Here is a 27,864-nt window from a genome sequence, read left to right as displayed (position 1 = left end):
CTCTCTCCTCCTCCGTCTGCGAGTTGTAGAGGTCGCTCGGGTCTGTCGAGCCGGCGGCGGCAGCAACATACAGCAGCCCCAGCAGCGGCTCATCGGGCTCATTCGCTTTCACGGCGTCGTCTGCACAGCTAGCGCCGGCAGCAGCCGTGACAACACAGTCGGGGACCGCTGTAGCTTTTGACACCCGATCCCTATACACGTCATAGGCGGTCATAAGCCTCGCTGTCTCAAACCGCAGGTGAGTATTGTCTCACGCTTTCTACCGGAGTTTTTTCTTGCGGCACCCGCCAGTCTCCCAGCCTTTGTTTTGTGTTGCTCGCCGTCGCGCGAGAGCGTTTGGTGTTCTGTGAGCGTTCAGCGTGCGTTATCTGTGCGCGTGCGACGGATGTCGGACAAGTTAAAGAAGCCGGGTATTGCGCGATAGCAACAAGTCGTATTCGCGCCGGTCGCGCGCTTCGTCCAGCTTGGTCTCTAATGCCAGTTCGCTTTCTAAATCGAGTCTGGTGCGGCTCAGACAAGCGTCGAAGACTCCAAACTGCGGCAGCTTTTATGACATCCGCTTTTCCCGCCGTACAGTCCGGTCGAGAGAAGGGAATTAACGGACGGAGTGAGGAAGCCGAAGGAGGGGGTGCCTCAAACCAGTGGCCTTATCCTTATCTATGCTTCAAGAAGCCTGCTGCGCAGACAACGTTCGAACGCGTCCGTTTCCAGCTGTTGCTAAATCAGTTCTTCCGCCATTATCGTTTACAACAATGTGAGGCGGGAAGTTGAGCGCGGGTTGTATAATACGACGTGGATGTGCTATTTGGCGCCATGTGTTACGCAGTAGTTATTTTACTTCATTTAAAATTGTGTAAAACTTGAAAAAGTGATGCCTACAGGATTTTACAGCAAAGCTGTTTATGGCTATGCTTCCGTGCATTTCTTTCGCGAGCGTGTGCAAATATTGTGGGCCAATCCCGAAGATAGTACGATACCGGGCCAACCCGCGGCGGAGGTGAAGCAGGCTCCAAGCACTCCCGCCAGCTTGCAGAAATAAGTTTGATATCTTGGGTCGAAATAGAATCCGTATCAAGTAGTAAGCTGATCAGAACAGATACACTTTGACCCGAGTCGGCCGTATCTACAATGTCTACGCTCGCACCACCCTTTCTTTGTCGGCGTTCCAAGCGCATGCGTATCTACTTTCCTTCCGCTCTCCCGTGGTGGCGGTTCCGTCGAAACGTAACGTTTGTATAGTTTTTGTTTCGTTCTCGTGAATTCCTTTAGATGGCACGGAGTGTGGACATGTGTAATACTAGTGTACTGTTTACTCGAAATGTGGTCCTTGCATTCTTTTTGTTTATTTTATAAAGTTTGCCATTCGTATCACTATCACGCATCTTCATGCGACTCTTAAGTCTAAGTGTTGACGCTGTATGTAACGCAAGAAGTAAACGCAATATGCTGTGACAGTCCGACCGCTCTCACGGGACTGAACAACGCTCAACTGTCGTTCGACATAATCGTAGAATCGCGACCGTGGGCAGTGAACGATGCCTTGAACTCTACTGAAATGCAACAGGTGTTCCAGCGAACGCAGCGATGGATCTTTCACTCCGCGCATGAGAAATACATTTTTCTGCGACGTCTTTTGGCACATCTGGGGAAAGTAAAAAAGCAACTTAAGTTGTGATTAGAAAATACAGCGAGCGTGGATAACGGCAATAATTCTGCACAGCTGCTAAGCCATCGCTTCCAAACCCAGTGGCGGCCTGTGCAGCTGCTTGTGCATGTGAGCAGGATCTCGCACGGCAAAGTTCTGAAACCAGTGCTGCTCGTTACGTTTATCTCTTTTTTTTAACGGGAGGAACAAGGAACTGCTACACAACAGTCACACGAACATATGTCAATGCTCTATTACAAAAAGAGAGAAACCTAGCTAGAAGTGCGTCCCTCGCACCTCCGTGTAAGACGACGTAAGTTCACAAAACATTCAAAAGCTTATGCATAATGCGACGCAGTAGACTAAGATGGAGACAGTAACATACGCGCACGGTTGTTGTGCTTCCAACCGAGTTTATTGGAAAGTTGGCGCATGTTATATACATTGATGATCCGAATATCATCTTATGTGCGTTCCTCTGTCTCCGTCATTGTCTACTGGACTGCGGAAGCTTCCGTGTCAAGCACAGACGACAGGGAGATGCAGAAGTATCGTCTGCAATCAGCTACCTGCTAAGTAGCGTGCGCAATACCTAAATATATACCGCCGCCGCCACTGCGCATCAACTTTGTACGCTCAGTGGACAGCGTCCCTCGTCACTGAGTCTCCTGCTTCTAGGAGCACCAAAAAGGAACACTGAATCATTTTAGGTTAGTAAGGTATTCTAGGATAACTCCACTTTCGTTGTTTTCGTGGTATTAGGCTAATTATTACTAGAGAAAATGATGATCAAAGTTTCGCACTGGAATCCCGCAGGCCATTACGTAACCCTGACGTCATGAATCGCAATTTTTTTTTCTTATTTCGGCCGTTATTGTTCAGTAAAATTTCTTGTAACTTTCGAAGTTCAGTCCTTGGCTCTTTTAGAATAAAAAGTAGCCCGTTTTTTACCGATCAAAGTTTATCTAAGCCCGAGCAGACTGTGTCGAAATCCATGACGTCACAGCAAGTTAGTGCCGCAATTTGAAGGCGGCGTCGCCACCTGTCTTTTGTTTTTGTTTTTCTGGCTTACCAAGGATCTTCTCGCGCAAGAATAACTTTTTTTATTATATGAAAGGGTAGCTTACTAACACACCTGAAATCATTTTTCTCTTTAGGCACAATTTAAGCGCGGAACAAACAGCAAGGTGCTCCGATGGAGCCCTGCTGTATGGGGAACAAAGCGGCTAAAAGATGTTCACCGCCGCTAGGGGGTGGCACCTCTCTTGGTGGCGCTAAAGAGTCTTGCCAATATATGCGTGGCAACGCAGCAGCGCCTTAATTTTAGCACAGATAAATTGGGAATCGTGCTAATTAATGAAGACACGTGTACGTAATGAGGTGGTGTGAATTCAACATCAAGTCATACTCATAGTAAAGTAACATAAACACCTGAATGTAAACGTAAACGAGGGAAAGACCTGCTCATACATCTACCAAGACAATCTGAGGAGGATGAAGGGAAAGTGGAATGCCCGAAATGATGAAACAAAAGAGAACTTGGGGCTAGAATAAATGTAAGGTGGAGCGAGGAATTTGGAAAAGAGTAATGGTGCCGGCTTTAACGTTCGCAAATTCAATTCTGCACTTAACATCACATATCTTGTAGGGCATAGAAGTTCACCAAAGGTTGGCAGGGGCGATTGACGTTGGGGGCCCACAGTAAAACCACAAATCAGGCAGTGCAGAGTGACCTTGGTTGGGCCTCTTTTGAAGTCAGAGCAGCGCAGCGTAAAATTAGTTGTGAAAAAAGACTCGGGAACGTTGATGAAATACAAATATCTGCAGCTCAGAACCATGGACACGGAATAGAAGCAGAAGTCAAGAAGGTTGGCAACAAACTACAGGGTAAGTGAAGGTACAACTGGGGGGACGACCAGAAGTCATCGAAATGAAAGTGAGAGAATAGTCGGTAAATATAGTCGGTAAATTGCATGCAAAGGGTGGAAACAAAAAGACCGTTGCGATTTGCGAGTACGGCAAGGGAGAAATTAGGAGAGAAAAGCTCTACAATAACACAACTCTAATAACACAATAACACAACCTTGCTATTTGAAGTTCGTGTTGACTGCCCGAGGACAAAAAACACATCGCAGCAGATATTCGCAACGCGATTAAGGCATGTGTCGTCTGCTGCAGCGAAATTCCGCAAACGACTCAGCACATCGCAATGGAATGCCAAGATATTCCACCAGCAAGAAGACCGATACGGTACGACCACCTAAAAACTGCGGAGGAAGGCCATAACTTCCACCAGTGGATCACGTTCAGCGAAAAGCACTTTTATACTGCTTTTCCCACCCAGGCGTGGACTGCTCAGCACGGCGGCCGTTGTAGCTAGCATGCAGAACCCGGTCGAGCACGTCCTGCAGATGCGGCGTAGGTGCGACGATATTTCGGAGCTGCTCAAGTTACTCTTCAAAGCCCGTCGAGCGCAGGAAGCAGACTGCAACGAGAGAGCAAAAAGGACTTACCGCGGAAACGGCCTCATAGGTCAGAAAACATCCGAGGCCTCGTCGTCTGCTCCTCGCGTTACATGGGTTAAAGAAGGCAGCAAGCGACGCGCTTGCGAGCGCTCGAGACGGACACCGAAGAAGCCCCGGGTCCGTGTCGTAATAGGAGCATCGAAGGTTGTGCGAGTTTTTACTTTGAACGTTTTGAAAATCCGTCACTTCTTGTATAAAATACAGCCGTTTGCATCAGCACGAGACAGACCGGTATGTCAGTGCGGGCAAATGCAGCCTAAACGCTTCCACTCCAGAAGTGTTACTGCGTGTCCATCTCATGTTACATAAATGGAGATCACAGCGATCCAATCGCGTATTGGATGTAAACCGAAATCGCAGCACAAGTGACCTCGTGGATCGGCGTCAGTGTCTAATTTTTCGGACGTCTTCGTCATTGTATACGCATGTGCAAACTCAGCTCGGGCTTCGGACAAATAAAATAAATCAAGTACCCGACCGTACTTGTATTGTTGCCGGAGGTTCCGCGTTATCAACCTGTTGTACCCGACGGTATTGTTAAATATGCAGGCACGCTGGACCGTCACGATAAGAAACGCTGACCCCCTAGTCGCAGAGGATCGTATTTGCACTAGTGTATTTACTTTCGCTATCCTAACGTGTCTGAGCCGAAAGATAAGTAGCCGCTATAGCTACGTTCGCAGTGATACGGTCACTCTAGAGGAACTTAAAGAGACTGCTAACGCTTAGCGACAAGCGTTCTCATTGAGAATTTGTTGGCGCAGAAAAAGCTAACTAACGCATCGAAGTGAAAAGGCTTGGTAAAGAAAATTTGGTTTCTGTCCGTTTTTTTCTTTCCTAAACGATAGCAACTTAAAGAACAATGGCCGCTAGGTTATTTTGTCCTGTAACATCGTTAGCTTTATACCTAGAAAGGCGTTTTGCGATTTCAGTCACGTTCTCCACTGATGTGATCATGTCAGGCTAGTATGCACATCCGTTGACCGCTTGAGACTTCTGTGAGTCCACTTGGCCATTTGCAGTGTCTAATGGTGTCTTCATCAGTTGCTTGGCCACAGTCCTCTGCATTAATATCCCAATAGAAGACCGCCCACCAACAATCCACAAATACGTGTTCTATAGATTGTTTTTGTGCAGAGTAAACAGTTAGTTCCTCACGGTAAATATTCCCCTTTTTCTGGTCAAGCTTTCACCGGAAAGGTATTAGCATGTAGTTCAAAAAATAAAGTTTGGGCAGCCTCTGCTACCATCATTCGTTTCACACGTTTTAGCTCACCTGTCCCTTGGTCTTCACAGTGAATTAACCGATACAGTTGTTCTGGGAACATAACGTCTAATAAATCCCAGCTTATCCAATTACGTGTCTCAGCAGATTAATATTCGATGGAAAAATTGTGGTTGAAGAAACATACTAGCGCTGCCACTTCAGGTAAAAATGTATTCGCTGCGTAGCACCCGTCTTCTCTCATCTAGTCAACAAAGTAAGATAGGGCATTGTTAAATCGGAATTGAATAACTGCTCGCAAGAAAAGGTTCGTTGTGCCTCGCAGGGACAAAGATCTAGAAACCATGCAGTTGCCTTAAGTTGTTAACAAGTTCGGTAGCGACAAGCCTCTCCGACCTAACTTGCGAAACACAGCTAGGTTGCTTCCGCTTGTACTTTCGTATTCGGACTGCGGAAGAAACACAGCGAATACTCATGAAATTTCTTAAAACTGATTCGGGAACAGCTCAGGACTTGCAGGAGATCCTATAGCTTGCAAATCAAGAAGATCCTGCAAATGGCCGCACGTGCGACTATTGAGAAATCACATCCGCCCCACGTGTCTGTTTGAACTTTCAATTCTTGCACCTTCCCGCTCCATAAATCTTTGGTGTCTCGATGAGCGCCTAGCGGTAACCCTATAGATGAATCGCAGGTACTCCGAGATCGTTGGTCATGTGACCTGCTATGTTTCCAATGCACGGGACACTTGCAACGCTGAACGGAGTGGAACGTGGGAACGTGTAAGCTTTCGGACAAGCACATGGTGGCACCACGTCACGCGTTTTTCATCAGCGCCAGCGTTCTCTCGGCTCGTCGATCGTGGTCATCGAGTTCTCCCCGTTCATACGGGTTCCGTCACGTGCTAATGCTTACTGCGATTCATACTGCCCCGAAAGGGAGGAAGGAAATCGACTTTATTCCAAGGTCCTGCAGGCCACGAGAGCTTTGGGGGCTCTCGTGGAGTGGGCGCCTCCCACGACGGAACTAGGAGGTTGAGTTTCCTGACGGCGTCGTGGACCTGAGTTGGGGAACGAGTTCTTCGCTCCAGATTGCTTTTTCAAACTTGCGCTTATCCGGTTCGGAGTTTATGTGAGCTGCGAGCCCGGCCAGAGTAAATGATAGACGTCAAGTCCCGAAAGCTACGATCCTTATTTCGTGTAGTACCGTATAAACCCGTGTAAGGGCCGCACCTCCAACTTGGCAGCCCAAAACATTGCGTCCGAAACATTGCGTCCGAAACATTGAGACAAAAATGTTTCTACCAATAATCAATCGCGTTGACTGCGCTGACGCTGCAGCACGAGCGCATCATCAAAATGACTCTATACGGTACTGTAATGCACTGCTATCGTATTCACTGCTTCACCCCTACGGCGAAAGTGTGGTAATTTTTCTTTACATGCTTGCTGATAAGAGACGGTGGGGGACGCTTTCCTACACACGAACTTTACAGTGCTGCACGTTTTGTTACGAACCGCTAACCAGAAAAACATGTGGGTTATATTCAGTGAAAAGAGGCAAAATTAAGAAACATGTGCAAAATGACCGTCCCAGCATCTAAGCCCAAACGAGGATGCCTTATCAGACACCGAAATAAATTTAGAGAGCGCGCAAATAACGTAGTATATCAGATTCCCCTGTCCTAGCTGTGGTACTTATTGCATCGGGCAGACAGGCTGATGCGTTAATGAAAGGCTGAAAGAACAAATGCACAATGTAGACCTCGCAAAACAGGGATAGCCTTCTGCCCTGCAGCACGTTTGGATGCAGCCCAAGATTCACAGAGTGCAGTACCATCGCGAAATATGGAGGTCGTGTCACGTGCGCGATATCATCATCATCATCAGCCTGGTTACGCCCACTGCAGGGCAAAGGCCTCTCCCATACTTCTCCAACTACCCGGTTATGTACTAATTGTGGCCATGTTGTCCCTGCAAACTTCTTAATCTCATCCGCCCACCTAACTTTCTGCCGCCCTCTGCCACGCTTCCCTTCCCTTGGAATCCAGTCCGTAAATCTTAATGACCATCGGTTATCTTCCCTCCTCATTACGTGTCCTGTGCGTGTCTTTTACGTGCGCGATAATCGAAGTGGAAAAAAATGTATGCTTAAAGGATGCTTGCGTCAGTACCTCCTCTTTCTCTCTCACTGACAAGGACATGAGATACTGCGGGCTATCACTACGTTGAATTTTTCTGTGTAGATCTATCTATCTATCTATCTATCTATCTATCTATCTATCTATCTATCTATCTATCTATCTATCTATCTATCTATCTATCTATCTATCTATCTATCTATCTATCTATCTATCTATCTATCTATCTATCTATCTATCTATCTATGCGCATGACTGTTGTGCTTCTGTGTGACTCTATATATAGCGATGCTTTCCGAAAAGAAAATAAACTGTTGGAAGTAAGCGCTCTGTTCTCTGTTGTCCGCTCTGGTGTACATGTGCTGTCAATGAAACTTTGAAGACATTTGTTTGTTAGTGTTTATCTGGGCTTGTTAGTTCGTATTCGCGAAGGAATAAATATAGCACGAACTTAGGCTTATACGAGGATAAAAACACACGGAAAAGCGTTTCCTTCTCTATTCATTATGGTGATACGGTGCGGGTAATCAGGACCAAAGGTTGAGCAGACTCTGAAGGGACTGAAGCAGCTCAATATAGCCTAATAACACGCCGCGTGTTGCTGGGCCAACCGGTTCACATTGGCGAAGTGATTAACTGCAGCGCGAATTTAGACGACGGCGAATAGGGGACAAACGCGATGGAGTTGCCCTGTGTGCTTCCCCCATTTATTTATAGTTTCGCGAAAAAGAGCTGCCTTTACTGCGTCAAGCTGCACCGTGTCTAGAATCAACACGGAGGACAAGGCAGCAGCTGAGCGTTTAATAGCTTTCGGAGCGTCGGCTCGCAGTTTCCTACAGATACGCGTCGGCTGACACGTCGGGCATCCGTCGGGGTTCAGCGTACTCACTGAAGCATATCGCTGGCGCGTCTGCGTCCCGGGAAATGGGGTGAGTTCAGTGGGAGCTCCGAACGGTGATTTCCATCAACGTGCGACTACAGTGCGACGGCGAAAAAAAAAAGCGCATGTTCGGTCATTGACTGCCATAGTTTCGTTTTCGGTGAGTCAGCGTTAGCCGACTTTATTTGCGCGTCCAGTCCCGCGGGTGAGTAAGACGTGGAGGAAAGAGAAAGAAAAAGTTGGGAGACGGCATCGCGCAACGCGACTGAAGCCAAAAATGGTGGTGGCCCAGCACGTGATCGTCGCGTCAGAGCGCGCGGTAGGTTTTAGTGCTCCCGCTCTGCAGGTAGAGCCGCGGCAACGCAGCCGAAGAAGTGCACATCGACTGAATACTGCCGGGAACCAAACGTTCCAGGCCAATACGACGAGTCTCGGAGATCACATGTTGCAACCAATACTGCGAGGAAATGGGTGAGGAGAATGGAGCGCTTGCCGAGGCTAAATGCGTGACTCTCCTCCTTGTTTGTTTCCTTCCTTTATGGCTGAGGCAATGTTTCGGGATGTGGGGGGGTGCATATGCGAGGCATGACGTCACGCTCTAGCGTCACATTCGGCGTGGTCGCAAAAGATTGAGTGACCGGGGGCTACAATTCTGGGCGTTGCCAAATACCGCCATATTGTCGAATTTTTCATATTGCCAGCTGCCAATTGAATGCCGCCATTGCAGAATTCGACAATATGGTGGAATTTGTGATACCGTCGCGGTCGCTTCTTCGACTGTACATATATCAGATTAGGCATGGTGAATGACATAACGTGAATGGCATTTCATGCCATCAACGACATGACATATTTGTCATGGCATGAACATCGTGACATAAATGGTATGAATGACACGATGCCGTCGTGGTCATTGCTTTAACTCAATATACGTCAGAATATGAATTAATTGCATGCATGACCTGACATGGACGAGATGACATAAATGTCATGACATGAATGACATGCGTGTCATGGCATCAATGACGCATGATGATGCCGGGGTCGTTTGTTTAACTCGGTATATTTCTGGATATGAATGACGACCTGCGTGCATGACCTGACATGAATGAAATGCATGTCATGACATCATCATCATCATAATCATCATCATCAGCTTGGTTACGCCCACTGCAGGGCAAAGGCCTCTTCTCAAACTACCCCGCTCATGTACTAATTGTGGCCATGTTGTCCCCGCAAACTTCTGACATGACATGACATGAATGCCATGAATTGCATGAGATGACATTATTGACAAGGCATGAATGGGCATGTCATTCCATGTCATGTCATGCACGCATGTCTCTCCACACATATCCTGGTGCATATCCAGTTAAAGAATCAACGACGCCATCACCCCATGTCGTTTATATCATGTACTATAAATACCTTTACCTTAAAGTTATATGCATAAAAACCGGGTGTAGCTGATACCCTAAAATAAGGAGGAAAATGCGGAGTTGGTTGAGTCATGTAATGCTTAGGACAGATGACCAGTGGCCTATGCGACGCGATAGATCTTGCGTAATTTTTTTAATCGCGTATATAAGAGATCGCGGGCTTTCTTTGCATCATGGAATTGCGAAAGAAAGAAAGAAAGAAAGAAAGAAAGAAAGAAAGAAAGAAAGAAAGCATGCGCAATGCTTTAACGCATCGCAAATTGAAAGCGATGTTTTCAGATGTGCTCTACAGAAACTGTATTGACATTGCAGCCGTGAACTTAATAATTAAAAAAAGTTTGTCAATTAGTGAATTCTACTCACTTCGTTAATTAGAAAATGCAAGAATACTGGAGGCTTCTTCAGGAGCTTGCTAGCAACGTACGGTTGGTTTCATCCGCCCAGAGGGCTTCATAATTAAAAAAAAAAAACTCTGCTGCGTGTTAGCCGGGGCACCCAACAGGGCGAACTGCGGATGCGTTGCGTGGTATGCCAGTTCGCTTGCAGCTGTATTTATTCTTTTCGTTTTCCTCCGGAGCGAGAGTTTATTTTTTTTCTTGAGTGCTTCATAGTTTCGTTTTCGAACGGCATGCGCGCGATACGCTGCAAGGTCGTCTGACTGTTCTTTTTTTTTTAATTTTTGCGGAGGGTGATATAAACAGGGCGAGGGCGTGTCAGCGGCTACCGGTTGCGCAAAGTTTTGCGTTGCTCCTTCAGCTCAAGGTCTCTGACTCGCACTGCCGTGGTTTCGGTTTCCGGGGTCGCTCGCCGCTGCCAGCTGGCGAACCTGACTCATAGCCGAGGTCGCCGAGGCTATTCGCGGACGCAGTCGCCCCACTCTGATCCGAAACCGAAACTATGTGCTAAGCGACGTAAGCCAAACAAGAACGAGCTAGGAGTTTTGTTGGCTACACTGCATTGTAAAACTACACAGCTCGCAATGTTTACTTCACCACCATGGATTTCGTTTTTTTTTTTTAAGAAGGAAAACGGAGACGTGACTTTACTCCCTTGGGAATCTGACGGAGTGAGAAAAGCGGCACGGATTGACATCAGGGGACGCACGCACGGCCGATCACTTTCGGCGGTACTATCGCCTTCGCGTGACGTAGTGCTCGATTAACCAATCAACTCGTCCGAGTTTGCTCAAGCAGCCAATCAGCTTGCGCCTGGTGTCCGAGGCGATAGTGATCGCCGAAAGTGATCGTCCCAGAATACGTCCCCAGTCCGTATTGGGAATGACGTTTATTAGTGAAAACATATCGCGACGTGAATTGGTGTAAAAATTAATTCCAATCATTTCGTGCCTCGTCGTCTGTTGTTCACGGGCAACGGTTCTGCGTGCAGATTATCAGTTATTGACAGCGTCACGGAAACAGGAACGTGACTCAAAGCATTATTGTCGTGGCTTGCTCGTCAGTACATTGGCAGTGCTCAGCGTTTTCCTTCTTTTACTTTGTGAGCGGCGCGCACTCTCATAACTTAGCCGTCACGCATTTTACGCCGACCTGTCAGGCAGCGAGCTCCACCGCCGCAATCCCGTAGATCACGAGACGCCCCGCATGGTACTTTGCTCCGCGCAAGAGACCCTTGAGTAAACACGAGGAAAGACTCATCGCACCGATGCCCTGCCGTAGTTCCTGGGACTGTAAGAAGAGACCCACGAGTAGACACGGGGGTTCGAGCGAGGCGAGAGAGAAGAGCCGGGGGTCATCCGAGCACGAGGGACGGCACGGAGAGACGCACGAGAGACGCGGCCGAGGAAGGCAGCAACACGCTTCACGCCGACGCTCTGCAGATAATAAACAGTTTGCATTTGAGAAAGAATCCAGCCTTTTTTTCATTTTGCTGTCATGGCGCAGCCGACAGGATCTGCAGACGCGTGTTTCCCGAACGAAGAACGAGCGGCCACCATGGAGCCCAGCAGAACGCCATCAGTGAGCTCGGAGTCGACATTCATCTATTCACCGGTGAAATCAACTGTCCGCGAAGTTCTCGGCGCCCTGAAAAAGCAACGGCTGACTGACGAGCTGAGAATGCGTGGACTTCCGTGCAGCGGCCGCAAGGACGATCTCGTGACCCGTCTCCAAGACGACAACACTCGCCTCCAGAACGAAGCTGACGGCGACGACCACGAAAAGGCGGACTCAAAGGCGCCGGCTACGATCGAGAGTCTGCGTGCAGAGGTTGACCAACTGCGACGGCTTCTAACCCAGCAACGAGGGTCACACGCTACGAGTGACACAACGGCGGCACCGAAGCCAACGCAGGCGCAAGCTGGGGACGAAACGGGCTCCCAACGTTTCGACGGGATCCAAGCCCCCGCTATGGCAGCGAACCAACGGCCTGCAGAAGTCAACCGTGGCGCATCTCCGCAGCCCTCGCCGGAGAACACCACCGCCACAGCTACAGAAGGTACGCCAAGCATGACTGAAATCGTGGCCATGTTCGCACGCGCGCAGCTGCAGATGACGGAAGCGTTGTCGAGAATGTCCGCGCCAGCTCCGCCCGTGCTGATTCAGTCTACGAACGATACCGCGTCCGCCATCCCCGAGTACGACGGTGATGTACAACGAAATGTCCAAACGTGGATTACGCAGGTGGAACGCATTTCTGCGCTGGCCCACTGGTCCCCATCACTGACGCTCGCAACGGCAGCAACCCGGCTGCAAGGTGCCGCAAGGGACTGGCACAGTTCTTACGGTATGGCTTGTGAAACGTGGGACCTTTGGAAGGAAGCACTTGCCTCTCGTTTCGACCGGAAGCTAACAATGCAGGAGTTCTTGGACTTGCAAGCTTCACGAAAACTGCGCAATTCGGAGACCCTAGTAGAGTACATGTACTCTAAAAATGCTCTACTGGACAAATCTCCGTACCCGCTGGCGAATGAAGAGAGAATTTCACTGATACTCAGCGGGATCGAAGACGACACCTGGGCGATTCCTCTCGCTGAACAGCCCTGCAGCAGCGTCATTGATTTGATAGGCCGCGCAGCGCTGCTCGACACCAGGCGGCGTAAAGCAATAACGACGCAACCAGCGCAGTTCCGACAATCTCAAGCTGGACAACAGAGCCAACGAAACCAAACGAGGAACAGCTACGAGAACAGAGCGGCAGCTGACGACAGACGCCCCGAGCCGAGCGCTCAGTCAATGCGGAGCGAACACCGAGAACCAGTTCGAGCTGCACGAGCACGAGCATGCTTTAACTGTGGCAATATGGGACATTTGTCGAGGGAGTGCACCAGACCCAAGACGGAGGCCACAATCCACGCGGAACGACGCCGAGAAGCCAGATATGACGCAGGCAACGCCGGCACAACCTCCAGGCAAGCCAACTGCTTCCTGCAATCGACGGGCGGCACCCTACCCATCGTGAAGGGCTTCGTTGGGAGCCGACCGGTCAGAGTCTGCATAGACAGCGGCTCCAACGTCTCCGTCCTCGGCGAGAGCTGCGTGGGTCCTGAGGTTCATCCCCGACCTTGGACGTCTCCCGTAACGATAGAAGTGCTCGACCGGAGCATCAGACCGGCGAGAGTGGCGACTCTGAACGTGACCATCGGAACATCGACCGTGCGACTCGAGGAGGTGGTGATCGCGCCGTTGCCAGGTGCCATGGATCTGATTCTTGGTTCGGACTGGCGCCGCGCTGCGAATGTTGACGTCACGTTCCAACCCACTAACGACGTCACCCTCGTCCCCGTTCAGCCATCGGTGAGCGAGCCGTCGGGTCACGCACCAAGCGCACACAGTGCGCATCGCGTCGGAGAGACCCTAATAACAGCCTTTAGCAATCGCAAGGTCCTAGACGAACTACCGGCGAGCGATATCGGCTTCGTACAGCTGAACACGAAGGACCCCGGTCCTGACGAAGATTACACCAATCAGGTTGAACAGGCAGTATCCAATATGTCCCGCGACGCAAACGCCGACGAACGAGATGAGCTGCGCTCAGTTCTTCATCGTGGTCACCATGAAACGTTCACCACGAGGAGGGACGCGCCGGGGCTCTGCGCCCACGATGAGCACAGCATCGAACTCAGGGACGATATTCCCGTCGCCTCAAAGACATACAGATCCTATCCCGCTGACCCTCAGTTTCAAGAGAGCGACCCCGAATGCCAAAAGTTACGGGCGGAAGCAGGAACTGTTAACCCCATCTACGAAGTGGAAGGCGACATCGTGGTGAGAAGATCGATCGAGGGCGGAGGAGCTTGCAAAACGGTGGTGGTTCCTGCGGCGCTCCGAAGCAGCGTAATGGCAGTCTTTCATGACAACAACGGACACCTTGGAAGCGAGAAGAGGAAAGCCTTGGTCCAGCGAAAGTATTGGTGGCAAACTAAAGTAAACGACATCCGCCGCTACATCGAGTCATGCCACACGTGCCAGATTATTAACTCACGAACGACTCGAGCTGAAGAGTGCCTCAGCCCCAGAGAAGTTCCAAACGAGCCCAATGTTGTCATCTCTCTCGATCACATGGGTCCCCTGGATGGAGGTGAAGGTTATATCCTCGTATGGCATCGACCACGCTACAAGGTACATGGACGCAGCAGCAGTGCCAAGCACATCTTCCAAGTACTACCTGGAATTTCTTACGAACCGGTGGATCCCACGATTCGGCGTTCCAAACATCATCCCCGGAAGATCAAACGAAAAAAACTGTAAACGTCGAACAGCTGAGCAAGTACAAAGAACGCGCCTTGGACACCGAGGAATTGACATCGACGGACACGTGCGCCTGAGGACAGTCGCAAATTTTGGGTAGGCCGTGTGAGCGGCGCGCACTCTCATAACTTAGCCGTCACGCATTTTACGCCGACCTGTCAGGCAGCGAGCTCCACCGCCGCAATCCCGTAGATCACGAGACGCCCCGCATGGTACTTTGCTCCGCGCAAGAGACCCTTGAGTAAACACGAGGAAAGACTCATCGCACCGATGCCCTGCCGTAGTTCCTGGGACTGTAAGAAGAGACCCACGAGTAGACACGGGGGTTCGAGCGAGGCGAGAGAGAAGAGCCGGGGGTCATCCGAGCACGAGGGACGGCACGGAGAGACGCACGAGAGACGCGGCCGAGGAAGGCAGCAACACGCTTCACGCCGACGCTCTGCAGATAATAAACAGTTTGCATTTGAGAAAGAATCCAGCCTTTTTTCATTTTGCTGTCAACTTGTTCATGTTTTTTTTTCTTTTGGGGAACAGCGGGATTCTGCGTACGTCGGTATTTATCCAAACAAATCATTTTCCAGTTTTCTATGTTGTTCTTTCTTTTTTTCTTGCGCCAACTGTAATGTTGTTTATTTTTTCGCCGAACATTTTCTCTGAGGAAATTCGCCGTACCTATTTATAGGTGTTAAACCACGGATTGAATCCTGGCATTTTATTTTTTCGGCTCTAACGTTTATGTCCGAATAAAGCTGAACCGGTTTCATTTTATTTTATTTCTGTTGCAATCCTTTCTCCCGAGGTACAATGACATTTTTTTTTCTTTTCGAACATTATCTACATCGAAATTTATCGGCCCTTTCAGCGACCTCTGTGGTGCATTATTATAGATAGAATAATGTATACGTGCGTTGCATGCGGCTGTTTACAGCCACAGAATTTTAGAAAATAAATTCTGAGTATACCTTCCAGGTTGTAACCATACGATACCTTCCGTAGAGAACACCAAATCTGTTCGAAGTTTTCTAGCGCTTCACTGAGGCGTGAATTTGCGTACCGCGCAGTGACGTCATTACTAAGTTAATTGCTGAAGATGACGTTGTGGTCGCTGATAAAGTTAACGACAAAAGCACGTGCAAGTATATTACGTGGCCATACGAATTTTCCTGGAAACCTGGACATATACGTTATCTTTATATTAATAACGTAGGTTAGTGTGGGCGTGGCTTATTTATCACTCGAGCTTTTCTTCTCTTATGTCATAATGTTTGCATCGCGTTCGACATGACCAGTGATGTATGTTCTGATTTTATGGGCATTTAATAAACACTAATAAATTTATGTGATTACCGTATCTACACTTCATGACAGAACGTCTTTATAGCTTTGAAAGGCCACTATCGTGGGTCTCGAGTGCCGTGTTGCATGCCCATCGTGGGGACGAAATATGGCGGGTGCTGCTGTCTTAATTTGCTATATTCGCGTGTTTTCGCCAGCTTAGCTTAACTGTATGTTCTTGAGTTGCATCTTTCTGAAGCATATTATAGTGAGACATATTAATCATCAAAAGTTGAGACCCTGTTCTCGCACTGCAGTGCTCTCCCCGATACAAATAAAATCCTTATCATCATCAACGGCCTCCGTCATCATCAACGACCTGTAATATTTGACGGATCCAGCCCCCCCTCCCCCCCTTTTCCTTCCTCCTCGAGTCATACCGGCTGATAGCATTGAGCGCGTAAGTTATAAAGCTACGTATGATGACATTGCTCACAAAGAAAAAAAATGGCTGTGGCTTAGCTAAGGTTAAGCCCAGGATGCGAATCATACTAGCCTTTATTTTAGTTGTTGAACCACTGTTTAGCCTGGTGAACTGCTGTTGCTTGGCTATATTTGGTTCGGCTAGACGGAGAAACAACTCATGCAGGCGAGCGCACGAGCTGAGACCCGGCTATGTAGCTACGCGGCCGCAAGCGAGCGCACGAGTTGAGCCTCCGCTTTTGCAGCTGTTACGACGTCATATGGTAGCTACGCGGCCGCGCGCGGCGCAGCAAGGAAGAGCGTGGTTGTGCGGCTAGTATGCTTCGCATAAAAAAATACCAAAGCGTGCTACCCGCGCTACTGGCAGCTGTCGCCTGTGCCAGCAGCAGCATATATAAGAAGGCGTCGAAATCCACCTCCAGCGACGGCCCCAACCGATTAACAGAAGCCAATCTCTAAGGCCATGCTTTTGCTGACTACATGCCCCGGAAGCAACCGCAGAGCTGGAAACACGCCATAGACTCCTTGTTACACGCCATGGACTCCTTGTTTTTGACAACGCCTATAGCGAGAATGGAGCTATAGCCAACGTACGTCATGACCCTTCCACTTCCCCAGTTCCGAAACCGAACCCGGCTTAAGCAGCAATAAAATAAACTGGAGGGCGCTTAAGCTTCACCTTTTAAGAGTGGAACGCGATAGCATTCAAAGATCCCTGACTGCTTCTCACGCTTCGCGGCAACTGCAGCTTATGTGACCGTAATGTTTGCAGGGAAACGCTGGAGGCGAGCGCTATATGCACGAAGGCGAGCTTTCTGGTAGAAACGCGGCCTCTCGCGTGGGCCGATCCCGGAGGTGGTGCACAGCCGCACCACTCCCCCCCCCCCCCCCCAAAAGAAAAAAAAAGTACAATACTTTCAGGTTTCTGTTACAGCTCCAAGCTGTGGCCGCTTTCGCCGTACCGCGCAGGTACTCTCGAATATAACTGCTGGGCTAGTTGGTGATCCTGCATGCTGAAAAGATTTTGCGCCAAAAAAACAACACACACAAGAAGCGTGTGTCGTCGACGTGGTGTCGTCGTCTTTCTTGTGTGTGTTGCTTTTTCTTTTTTGGCGCAAGATCTTTTCAGTATGCTCTCGAATGGCACGTGCGTTCCCTCTCCGCGATTTCCTGCAGCATTCAGTTACGTTGTGGTTCTCGGCTTTCGGCCGGTGGTGTGGAGACACCGCTCGCCCCGGTGTGTGTATACAGTCGCGCCTGTTTCGTTCGCCCTGCTTCCAATGCCGTGTGTTCGCGAGCAGTGACGTCATCGCGTTGCAGACGTCGGTCGTCTGGGCGAGCAGGAGAGCAATACGAGAATCGAGCAGTGTACGGAGATAACAACTCAGCCGGCAGCCCGAACAATATCACAACAGCACGAGGGAGAAAGCAACCTCGGTACGTCGATGCCCCAGGCGTATGCTTTGTGCTGCGGATGAATGGAGCCTGTAGCTGCAGCGCATTATTCGCGCGCTGAATTCAGCAGATGAAGACGACGGAGACCTCGTAACCGCGAAACTCTTGAAAGACTCAATAAAAGTTTTCACTCACTCACTCACTCAGCAGCACTGCCGTTTGCGCGCTACCAAAAAGTTCGCTTGAGATCTTTTTGTGCTCATTTCACGTTATTTTGGGCACGTTTGGCCGATAGCTTCTCGTGTGACTTTTGGGTCCCTGATCTCAAAGGTTCCCTAATATATTGTGCATCGTTAGGAGGCCTGACCTGATTACGGGAAGCGCGGTGAATCGCTCATGAAAACTCTTGAAACTTTTGAAAAGACTTCTTTTAGAACATATCTAAAGCGCTCGCTAAGCACCTACGGATCTCGCCTCACAACTTCACCTCGTTCACGAACACGCTTCATGATTGTTGTAAATCGTTCTGACAGCCCTCCCTCCCGGCCTATCTTTTCTTTAATGCTGTCGGTGTTTTTATGCGAAGCATATTACGAGAGCTCAACCCAGCTCCTCAGGCGCGGCGGTGTCGCCTTGAAACCACGTGACACCGTGACGTCACGACAGAGGAGAAGTGGCTGTGGCTCAACTCTTGCAAGATGGGCTGGGTGGGAATCGAACCAGGGTCTCCGGAGTGTGAGACGGAGACGCTACCACTGAGCCACGAGTACGATGCTTCAAAGCGGTACAAAAGCGCCTCTAGTGAATGCGGTGTTGCCTTAGAAACGAGCTGTTTCTAAGGCTCAGGCGTGCGTCGCTTGCTCAGGCACACATTTCGTTGCCGCGCCGAACGCTGCGTTGCTCGACGCTCACCGCGTCCAATGCGGGGCGTCCAAGGCGAAGCAGAGTAACGCATGAGTTGTTTCTTCGTCTAGCCGAACCAAATATAGCCAAGCAACAGCAGTTCACCAGGCTAAACAGTGGTTCAACAACTAAAATAAAGGCTAGTATGCTTCGCATCCTGGGCTTAACCTTACCTAAGCCACAGCCATTTTTTACTTAATCGACATTCATATTTTTGTTGTACCCCGTTCACTGAGTGCTATAGACGCGCTTTAGTCCAACCAATGCAAATGGCGCCCTGATCTGCAGGTCTGCCCAGCTTTCGAAGCTTTTTTTTTCTTCTTATTCGTGCGCTATATTCGTTTTTCCTTAGACGAGGCACTTTCCTCACGATGGAGAACGCCGACGGATTTGTCGACATGGCGGACATCCTTGACGAATTGGAAGAACACGAGTCCACCAAAAAGGTGAGCCCTGTTTGCTCTTGATACAGATCTACCTTCAAAGTCGCTCTCTCTCAGGGCTCCGCCCACATGCAGTTAGCTTTCACCCTTTTTTTTAATTCTGTCAAGTACAGGTTATACAAGCCTCCGAGCTAGTTTGACGCATTATGATCGGAACTGTCGGCCTATTACGACCGCGCTCGGCGACGAAAACAACAAGTGTCTTACTAGGCGCTATTTCTTCGTTTATCTTGTGTCATAGCAGGTTTATGGGGAAAACACATTTATACATTTCACTTTCATAGAAATAATGTCTCGCATGTTTCTTAACCTGTACTTTTTACACCGAGCAGCAGTGTGTGTGTGTGTGTTTGTGTGCAGATGGGAGATAAATTGCACACATCCTCTTCAGATTTTGATCCAAGATATTAGCCTTCCTTTACAGGAAAGAGGGCATTGCTTTGCTCTTCCAGTTTGCTGTGTTTAGGCAGTACACCGTTCATAGCCTATGCAGAAATGCGAGCGTCGAAAGCATGAGGTGTGGACGCTGCGATGTCGGAAGTAATGAGGCGATAGAAGAATAGTGACGAGGTGTACGCGCAGAGAACACATGTCTAAATATAATTAAGCATTCTATACCCCTTGTGTAACAGTGGCGCATGCCCAATTGTGGAGGATGCGCCATGAGTGGAGAAAGAGGGGGAGGGGGGGGGGACACAAGTGTAAGAAATTTTAGCAAGTCAAAGCAGTTGAGTTCCACGCGCTCTTCTGTGTGCTTTAGAGATAGCTATAAGCCGACGTTATATGTGCAGGTTCTATGTCCTAATTCATTGCTTTATGATGCGGAACAGGGATGCGCTCACTGGCTCTAATTAATTGTTCTAATTTAAATTGCACTAACCCTCCCGACAAGCGAAGAGTATCGGTTTCAATAAGTCTTCGCATTAAAATTATGCACGCACAAGTGCGACGGCATCGAACATTTGGACTATAAGACACATGGTCGTAGTGTAGCCCAAATATATGCAGCACTGGGGGACAAGGTGAAGGCCAGTGGTGAATAACGCATATTGTAACTAATAACGGATGACAGCATGGGAAATGCTAGCAGCACGCGAATTGAACTTTTGAAAAGATAATGCTTCATAGATGTCCCCCTTCCTCTTTCTTTTTTTTCGCGCAGGTTACAAGCGCTCCTTTGAAAGAAGCGCCGAAGGCAGCGACTGGCTCATCAGCCGCGAGTAGGCTGTCTGAGAACGGTGAGTTTGAGTTAGGATCAACTGAGAAAGGTAAGGAAAGGCAATAGGGAATGCTTAAATCCAATCAAATACTACAACTCTGAACGTGTCTGCTCGAAGCTTGCAAAGCGTCCGTGAACGCTTCAAATTGGTAGCGTGTATACCATCACCATGCTTATTTGCTTAAAAGCCGATGTCTGAGAAGCGCCCGAATACGTAGCAGCATGCCAACCAATATGTAGCTGTAGCCAATGTTTCGATAAGGGGGACCATGCCTTCCGTCAGGGCAGCGACTATTGTCGGAACGTCGGCTGCGGAGCGCCATTTTTTGTTCCGCCATTGTTGGTCACATCAAGCATCCATCCTCCTGGAAACTTCTTCCTTGAAACGGGAAAGGTGTCCTTCTCTAAACTTGACGTTCCTTAAACAGCATCAACGGGTGGGCATTCGAGACAAGCAAGAAGCATTTAGACTATTGTTGGGGAAACAAAAAGCAGGGAAGAGATTGGTAGGTATAGGCATAGGTAGCGGTATAGAAGGTAGATAATATTTAAGGTAGAGAAAAAAAAATAACGCGATGTGCATAAAAATACTAGAATTAAAGGAGTACATAATATACCTGATTAACTCAAGCAAGCTAGGCGACTGTTTGTCACCGCCGCGCTTTAAAGGGAATCTCAATGAATCATCATCAACCCTCCGTTGTTGATGCACATGGATCGTTTCTTCTTTACGGGCGATATTAAGAGAAAGCTTTATTTTAGCCTCCGAGTATCCTATTAAGTATACATGTGAGAAACGCAGAGTCTGGTCCTCTGTTAGACAACCATTGAACCGGATCAAAATAGGTTTGTTAGATGTGACAGAAAAAAGCAAACTTCTCTCGATTGCGAGAAGCGGAATTTTGATTTAGGACGTCAACTTTTCTTACAAAAACTGCAAGAAACTACACAAATAATCAAAAATAAATTTAACTACAATTTTGTTCGCTTTAGATGCCCCAATACCTGCAGTCGGCATAAATGTGACACTGTTCTTACGCTTCTAAACAGTACACCTAATTTTTTTGTAAATTGGTCGATTTTCCTATAGTATTGTCAGGCAAACTGGTGGCCTGAATGAAAAATCCGTCTCCGACAGTTTCCAGGTTTTTTTCATTCCTTTCGATGGCAACAAAGGTCATCAAAATTGCTCCGGTGGAGGCCGATCAAAGAGGTATCGGTGTTCTCGTGTACTTGGGAAAGGATCTGGCTCCTTAGCCAACTTACGGTGGCTGTAGCCAACTTTCTTGGTGTCTCGCAATGATATCGTCATTGCGTCTGTCCTCATAACAGAAACAGGTCACCAGAATAAAAAAAAAAAATACTTTTCATTTGGGATTCGATTCCGGGTATACTAGAGTTGTGCGCCGTGTCTGGTATCGCCCTTGTTGCAGCATTGTCATCATCGTCTATGCTGTCGTCGTTATCGTCACCTTTGTACGGTTGTCCTTATTAGTCATCATCACCGTGTAGTCGCCCTTGTCGACCTTATAGTCATCGTTGCACCTTTGACTTTGCCGCCGTTATCGTCAAGCGACCCGCATCGGACAAATTACCGCTTTCATCATCATCATCATAATCATCATCATCATCAGCCTGTTAAAATGTTCACTGCAGGACGAAGGCCTCTCCCTGCGATCTCCAATTACCCCTGTCCTGCGCCAACCGATTCCAACTAGCGCTCGCGAATTTCCTCATTTCATCGCTCCACCTAGTCTTCTGCCGTCCTCGACCGCGTTTCCCTTCTCTTGGTACCCATTCTGTAACCCTAATGGTCCAACGGTTATCTAACCGGCGCATTACATGACCTGCTCAGCGCAATTTTTTTCTCTTGATGTCAACCAGAATATCGTCTATACCCGTTTGTTCTCTGATCCAAACTGCCCTCTTTCTGTCTCTTAACGTTATGCCTAGCAATCTTCGTTCCATCGCTGTTTTGTGCTGTGCTTAATACTTTTCTCCAAGAGGCACTCTGCAGTACTCTCTCTCCCTCTCTGTGGCCAGGTTCGACCGAAGGGGCGACCCACCCGCACTTCGTGCTGAAGACCGAGCTGGTGGTGAAGCTGCAGATGGAGTACCCGGACAAGTTCGTCAAGGAAAGGCTCGGAGGCTACGAGTTCAAGACGAAGAGTTGAGTTGGGCATGCGCAGTCGTATGGCAGCCGGTACACGCTAACGCTCCTCTAAAACTGCCCAATATGTGATTCAGGGTTACTGCACAAGTGACACGAAAAGAGAGAGAGAATTAACCATGTAGGACACTAGGGGGCCCATGTGGTCCTCTTTAACGAGTCTCGTGCCCGCTTTCGCGCTGCCAAAATATAACACTACTTTTACAAATGTGTGCGTGCGTGCGGGCGTGCGTGCGATTTATGGCAGGTAACATTTCTTGGGAGGAATTCCAGACGATGAGCAGAGCGACTGCATGCTCCGTGACAGTGCTCAACGTTTTTGTGAAGCTCCACAACTCTCTCAGTCGCAGAGCCTCGCTTGCGCACTAAAGCCCTCCTTCCAGCAGAAGAGGAGGGCGAATCGACACGTATGCACAAACGACAGACAAATTTGCTCCCCTCTTCGAATAGCTGTCATCGTGGCGAGTAAGGGGATGGCGATCTATTTTCTGTTAGTCACAACCATACAATGAGGCCAGGGAGTTCAAAGGGGAAATCAATGGTTATGTTTTATTTAAATGCAGAAACAACCAGGTAAAGGGAAGCGAAAGTGAACGAAGAGCTAGCATGCCACCAGATGGGAACCGAGCCCACACCCTTCGAATTACGTTTGCTGGGCTTTGAAAATGAAGGTACCACCGTGGCCATTCTCCTCTCGGTCACTTCTCTCGGGTGATTGCATTCGGCCATGTTTCACCAACTAGCCCAACGAGAAGTACTCCCAAGAACCCTAGGTTCACCGTTAACCGCAACCTGCCCATCGACATTTTCGACCGCTGTAGAGGCCTGCATTTTGTGAAAACCCCACCCCTTGTGTAACAACCCCAAAAGGGGTCTTTGAAGGAAATAAAGTGACGCGGTGATGTGATGCGAACGCGGAAGTCTTCGGGCCGAGTTATACCTCTTGCCACCGTGACGTCGCTCCTTTTCCTCCCCTCCGCCGCAGGCACGTTGCTCCGGGCGCTGCTGCACCGCACGTACAAGCAGAGCAAGCGTCCCAACAACAAGACCTTCTGCGACCCGCTCGACTACGTGGGCGACTACGTGCTCAAGTTTATCATCTCGCAGTACCTGCTCGAGCACTGCGCCGTCAAGACCAAGGAGCAGCTGGCGCAGAGGCGCGCCCTGGTGGAGTGCCAGGAGGTGTACGCGCTACTCGCGGTGCGCAACGGGTTCCACGAGGCCGTGTTCATCGACGACCGCCGGGACTGGGAGCACCTCAACGAGTACATCAAGAACGTGAAAGACGTTCAGGTGAGGCTAACCGCCTGCTAACAGTCGAACCCGGGTGAAACCAATTATTAACGCGAAAGCGTTAAGGAGCCCGTGTCACAAAAATCCGGCGTCGGCGTCCTGCATCGGCGTTGGACGTCGCTTCGGAAAAAAAGGAATTTCGAACCAAAATTCCCAACCACGCATACGCAACCACTCTTCTACCACCAAAGTTGCTCATACCTTGTCTTTCAATCTTTACAAAGTTAGTCCTCGGAATTCTGAGAACGGCAGACCACAAACAAATGTAGTGAGAAAAAGAAAAAAAAAACACCGACAGCACATGTCCTTTATGTAAGCTCTTTTCAGACTGAAATATTAGAAGTGCGAAACAATAATGGGAGATCGACCCACGCAAGAGGCCGCGTTTCTATCAGAAAGGTCGCCTTCGTGCATAGCGTTCGCAACCAGCGTTTCCCGGTAAACGTTACGGTTACATAAGCTGCAGTTGCGTTCCACTGTTAAAGGCGAAGCTTAAGCGTCCTCCAAAATTTTCTTTATATCGAACACGTGGATATTACTGACCGATAACCTCTCCGCGGTATAGCTTGCCATGGTGCATGGTTATAATATCGCGCTGCGCTACCGAAGCTCGAGGGCGCGGATTCGCTGCCAGTCGTATTTCGAGGAGGGCGAAAAGCAAAGAAAGGTCGTGTACATTAGATTTTAGGTGCACGTTAAAGAAACCCGGGCGGTTTAAATTAAATCCGTATAGTCCCCCAACTACGACGTGCCCCGTAATCAGATCGTGGCTGTGGCACCGTAAAACCCAATAATTTAATTTATTCAGTTCCCACTTCAGCTCACCGTGACAGGATGTCTACGCGGTCATGGCTAATTTTTTCCCCTCTGTTAAGATGCTGTACATTTTGTTCGAAAGAAGTTCAAACACCGAAGGTTTCGAGAACGTTTACGGCGGTGCAGCTGCTGAAACAGGAAAAAGTACTTTGAAATCCGTGACGCCAAGGTGAGGTACCGGACGTTATAGTGTTTCAGTGCGCAATTAAAAAACGAATTTAGGTTTGGCTTGCATTATTCCGGAGAAAATAAGGAAATTGAAGTTTTTTTAAAAGTGTTGAACTTCACTAGTCTAGATTAATTCAGCGTATTTTTACTTTCCCCTTAAACATGGATATTTAAGGCAGGTAAAGTGTTCTTTCAGAACCCCGTTTTTTTACTACAGGGTTGTTTACTATATAGTGAAGGAAAATTAAGGCCAAGCATTCCTTTCTTGAAGTTTGCGGCAAAACATCTCGACGAAACGGATTTCCTATTTTTTTTTATTTTTTAGGCCGTTCTGGGCGCAGAAAAAGCCCTCAAAGCTTGCTCCAGGGATGTTTTATATTCTTTAAAATCGATATCGACCTCGTCGTAAAAGCGAAATTCTAATCTTAAAAAATATATTTCGCTTGTTTTCTCGACTATGCTAGAAGGCCAACGCAGCCAATTAAAATAAACATTTAGCTGAAGAAAGTACGTCGAGTAACTAGAATAATGTTTTAGTCTACGCCCAGTACTGTTATTAGCGTTTAGGAGTTTATTTTCGCTAATATTTATTGAATTCTTTGTCGTGCGGCCCATCCACATCGTCACTGAACGCCAATCTGGCCCTCTGGTCAAGAAGTTTTGAGGCCGCAGCTCTTGAAGAGACAAATTTACACTTTTCCATCGTTGGAAGATGCTCACTGCTGTCCAATGAACTTTTTATGAACTTTTGTCCACTTTTGTGAACCTTCACTTATTTAGGCTTGTGTGCACAATCGTGTACACTAAGATAGCACACCAAAATCAACAGCATTGATGAACGTAGTTTAGTGGTATACATCTTTAAGCACTTCTGACACCGCCTGTTCTGCAAGGTTGGACGCTATGTGTACACTCTTAAACAAATGTACACCCTTTGAGGTGTATATTTGCCACACAACAATAATCGTCGTCTGTCTTGCTGCGTTTCCTTTCTTGAAAACGATGCGCTCGCTGCTTTCCTGTCGAGAATGCCATGTCATGCTGATAACGCGCATGCCGTTCGTGACTTGGAAGTACCGGGCTCGCAGCGTTAAAGAAAGGAAATGCGGACAAGATATGTGACAATTATCATTGTATGGCAAGATACGACCTAAAGGGGGTAAATTTGTTTAAGAGTGTAAGGAGTCCGACTCAAACAAATCGGAATGTAGACGGTGGGTGTCTATTCTCCGCGTCAGTATGTTTTCATGTAGTGGGTTCACTTTTTTCGTTGTTGACAATATTCTACGTCAGGCATATATTGTCAGGTTGCGGGATCGGTTCTTTCCGTGCGCGCTAGACTGGAAATAGCTAATCTTGTATGTGACGTTCCTGTGGGTAATTCTCGCGTGGGAATCCGTATTCTGCAAACTTGACAAAGCTCAATTGAAAATAGAAAAATTCTTACACTCTTTTGGTCATCCTGTCGATGCAAAAAAATATGGCGAAACTGAATTTTCGACGAAGGGAATGAATTGGCACCCGAAGGCGTTAATTGAGAGCCTTAGATAATTGGACGAGAGAGATTTCGGTGCTCCAGAAACGATCTTGCTTGCGCCCATTAACGAGCTCGCCTGCGGAAGCCGTTTGCGTCCTCGTATCTTAAAACACTCTAATGACATTTATGCGTTTAGGCTGCTGTTGTCGATGACGTTGCACAGCAGAGCACGGGGTCGAGGGATCGATTCCCATCCTCGGTGGTCTGATTCCCGTGAGAACTGAATGCAGAAAGAGACTCTCGCGTATTGTGTGCACGTGGGAGAAACCCGAGCAGGTCGGGGGAAAATAATCTGAAGACCTCCACTGGGCGGCATCGCTCATGCTTCTAACAGTGAAGGTCCCGCACCTCGCAGCTCAGTTTGTTCTACGTTTGCCGGCCTTAATTGAACTTCGCTTACGTGTGCATAGTTACTGATTTGTGCTACCAATACATGCAGTAGGTGGTACGATTGAATGAACGCACGAATGGATGAAATGTTCACTGCGGTAACGCTTCTTCGTATGTGTGTCTCCCGTGCATACGCCCCGGACTCCCCCCCCCCCCCCCCCCCCCCCTCCCGCAGACCCTGAAGCAGCTGAGCAGCGTGGAGAAGCGACGCTGCTTCATCCAGAACTTCTTCCAGTCCGTGGCCGGTGCCGTGTACGTGGACAGCGGCTACGACCTGCGCGCCGTGGAGCGCGTGTTCCTGCCCATGCTCAAGCCGTTCCTCGACGAAGTCGTCGACATGGAGCTCGGAGACTGAGGCGGCCCTAGTCATCGTGTTTCCCTGTAGTAACATGGCATCCGAGATCCAATGGCGTGTGCCACCGGATCTCGAAGGCCACGCTTACATTTCTTTACTACCTCTTCGGGCGCTCTCACACTACACGCCGTGTCGCCGACGGATTACGTGTATAGAAGGCCAAGTTGTGTGCTATACAGGCCCGCATTCCCGGTCGATCGTAGCAGTACCTCTGGGGGATTAATTTCAATAGTGCTGCAGCTATTGATTACCCTGAAGTTTTAGATTTACTGACGCAGAAGAAGATCAGAACACATTGAGCGAGTCAGCTTCCGGGGGACCACAGGTAGTGAAAAGGAAAGCAGGCAGATGTAGCTGGCGCAATGTATGTGGTCCATCGTCACATGGCGCCTTCTGCAAGTTCTTTCGGGGCTACATCGCAGCCTGATCTTCCGGCCGGCATTTGCCTTTTGATTTTGAAGAGGGAAATCGACGTCGCTGCTTTTTGAAACTGATCGGCTAGGAATACGCACGGCCTCGTCCCAGTACACTCCGGCAACTTGAAATATTCACGCGACGCCTGAGCGACCCGTTTTCCTTGCATTTGAATTGAGTTTTGTGTGCTTGAAGTTGTTCTCGCGTATGCATTTCTTACTTTTTAAGCACTGGTCATACGTGGAAGAAGATCAGGCGTTGTTACGCGTAATGTGGGCTGCGACCTTGATCTGCTAACCGAAGGTGGAGCTATTTCACCAGTGATGCATCCGTCTGAAGCGTGTGTATGTCAAGTTCAAGACTCTTGCGCTTGTGTCGCAGAAAAAAAATAAAACTGACGTTCGTGTTCTTTTTTTTTAAATCAAAACTGTCGCAGTGCACTT

At 48.6% G+C, this 27,864-nt stretch overlaps 1 protein-coding gene and 1 pseudogene across 1 annotated transcript; one reads left to right on the top strand and one right to left on the bottom strand.

The window, feature by feature from the left end:
• The first annotated feature begins 78 nt into the window (after positions 1-78).
• On the top strand, positions 79-27,864 carry LOC135910498 (ribonuclease 3-like). The gene is made up of 6 exons (XM_065442546.2): positions 79-238; positions 18,969-19,062; positions 20,222-20,297; positions 22,322-22,447; positions 23,434-23,741; positions 26,828-27,864. Exons 2-6 carry the CDS (start codon positions 18,988-18,990, stop codon positions 27,005-27,007), a joined length of 765 nt encoding a protein of 254 aa, XP_065298618.2. The 5' UTR covers positions 79-238; positions 18,969-18,987; the 3' UTR covers positions 27,008-27,864.
• Positions 944-1,123, bottom strand: LOC135910533 (U2 spliceosomal RNA; annotated as a pseudogene).

Source organism: Dermacentor albipictus, chromosome 6 (assembly GCF_038994185.2).
Source record: "Dermacentor albipictus isolate Rhodes 1998 colony chromosome 6, USDA_Dalb.pri_finalv2, whole genome shotgun sequence".
Classification (NCBI taxonomy): domain Eukaryota; kingdom Metazoa; phylum Arthropoda; class Arachnida; order Ixodida; family Ixodidae; genus Dermacentor; species Dermacentor albipictus.
This window is presented reverse-complemented; position numbering and strand designations above follow the sequence as displayed.

Excerpts from the sequence above, each read along its gene's own strand:
- LOC135910498 (XM_065442546.2), top strand. The coding sequence starts at position 18,988 with ATGGAGAACGCCGACGGATTTGTCGACATGGCGGACATCCTTGACGAA. Across the intron at positions 19,063-20,221 it reads AACACGAGTCCACCAAAAAG|GTTACAAGCGCTCCTTTGAA; the intron begins GTGAGCCCTGTT and ends TTTTTCGCGCAG. Across the intron at positions 23,742-26,827 it reads AGAACGTGAAAGACGTTCAG|ACCCTGAAGCAGCTGAGCAG; the intron begins GTGAGGCTAACC and ends CCCCTCCCGCAG.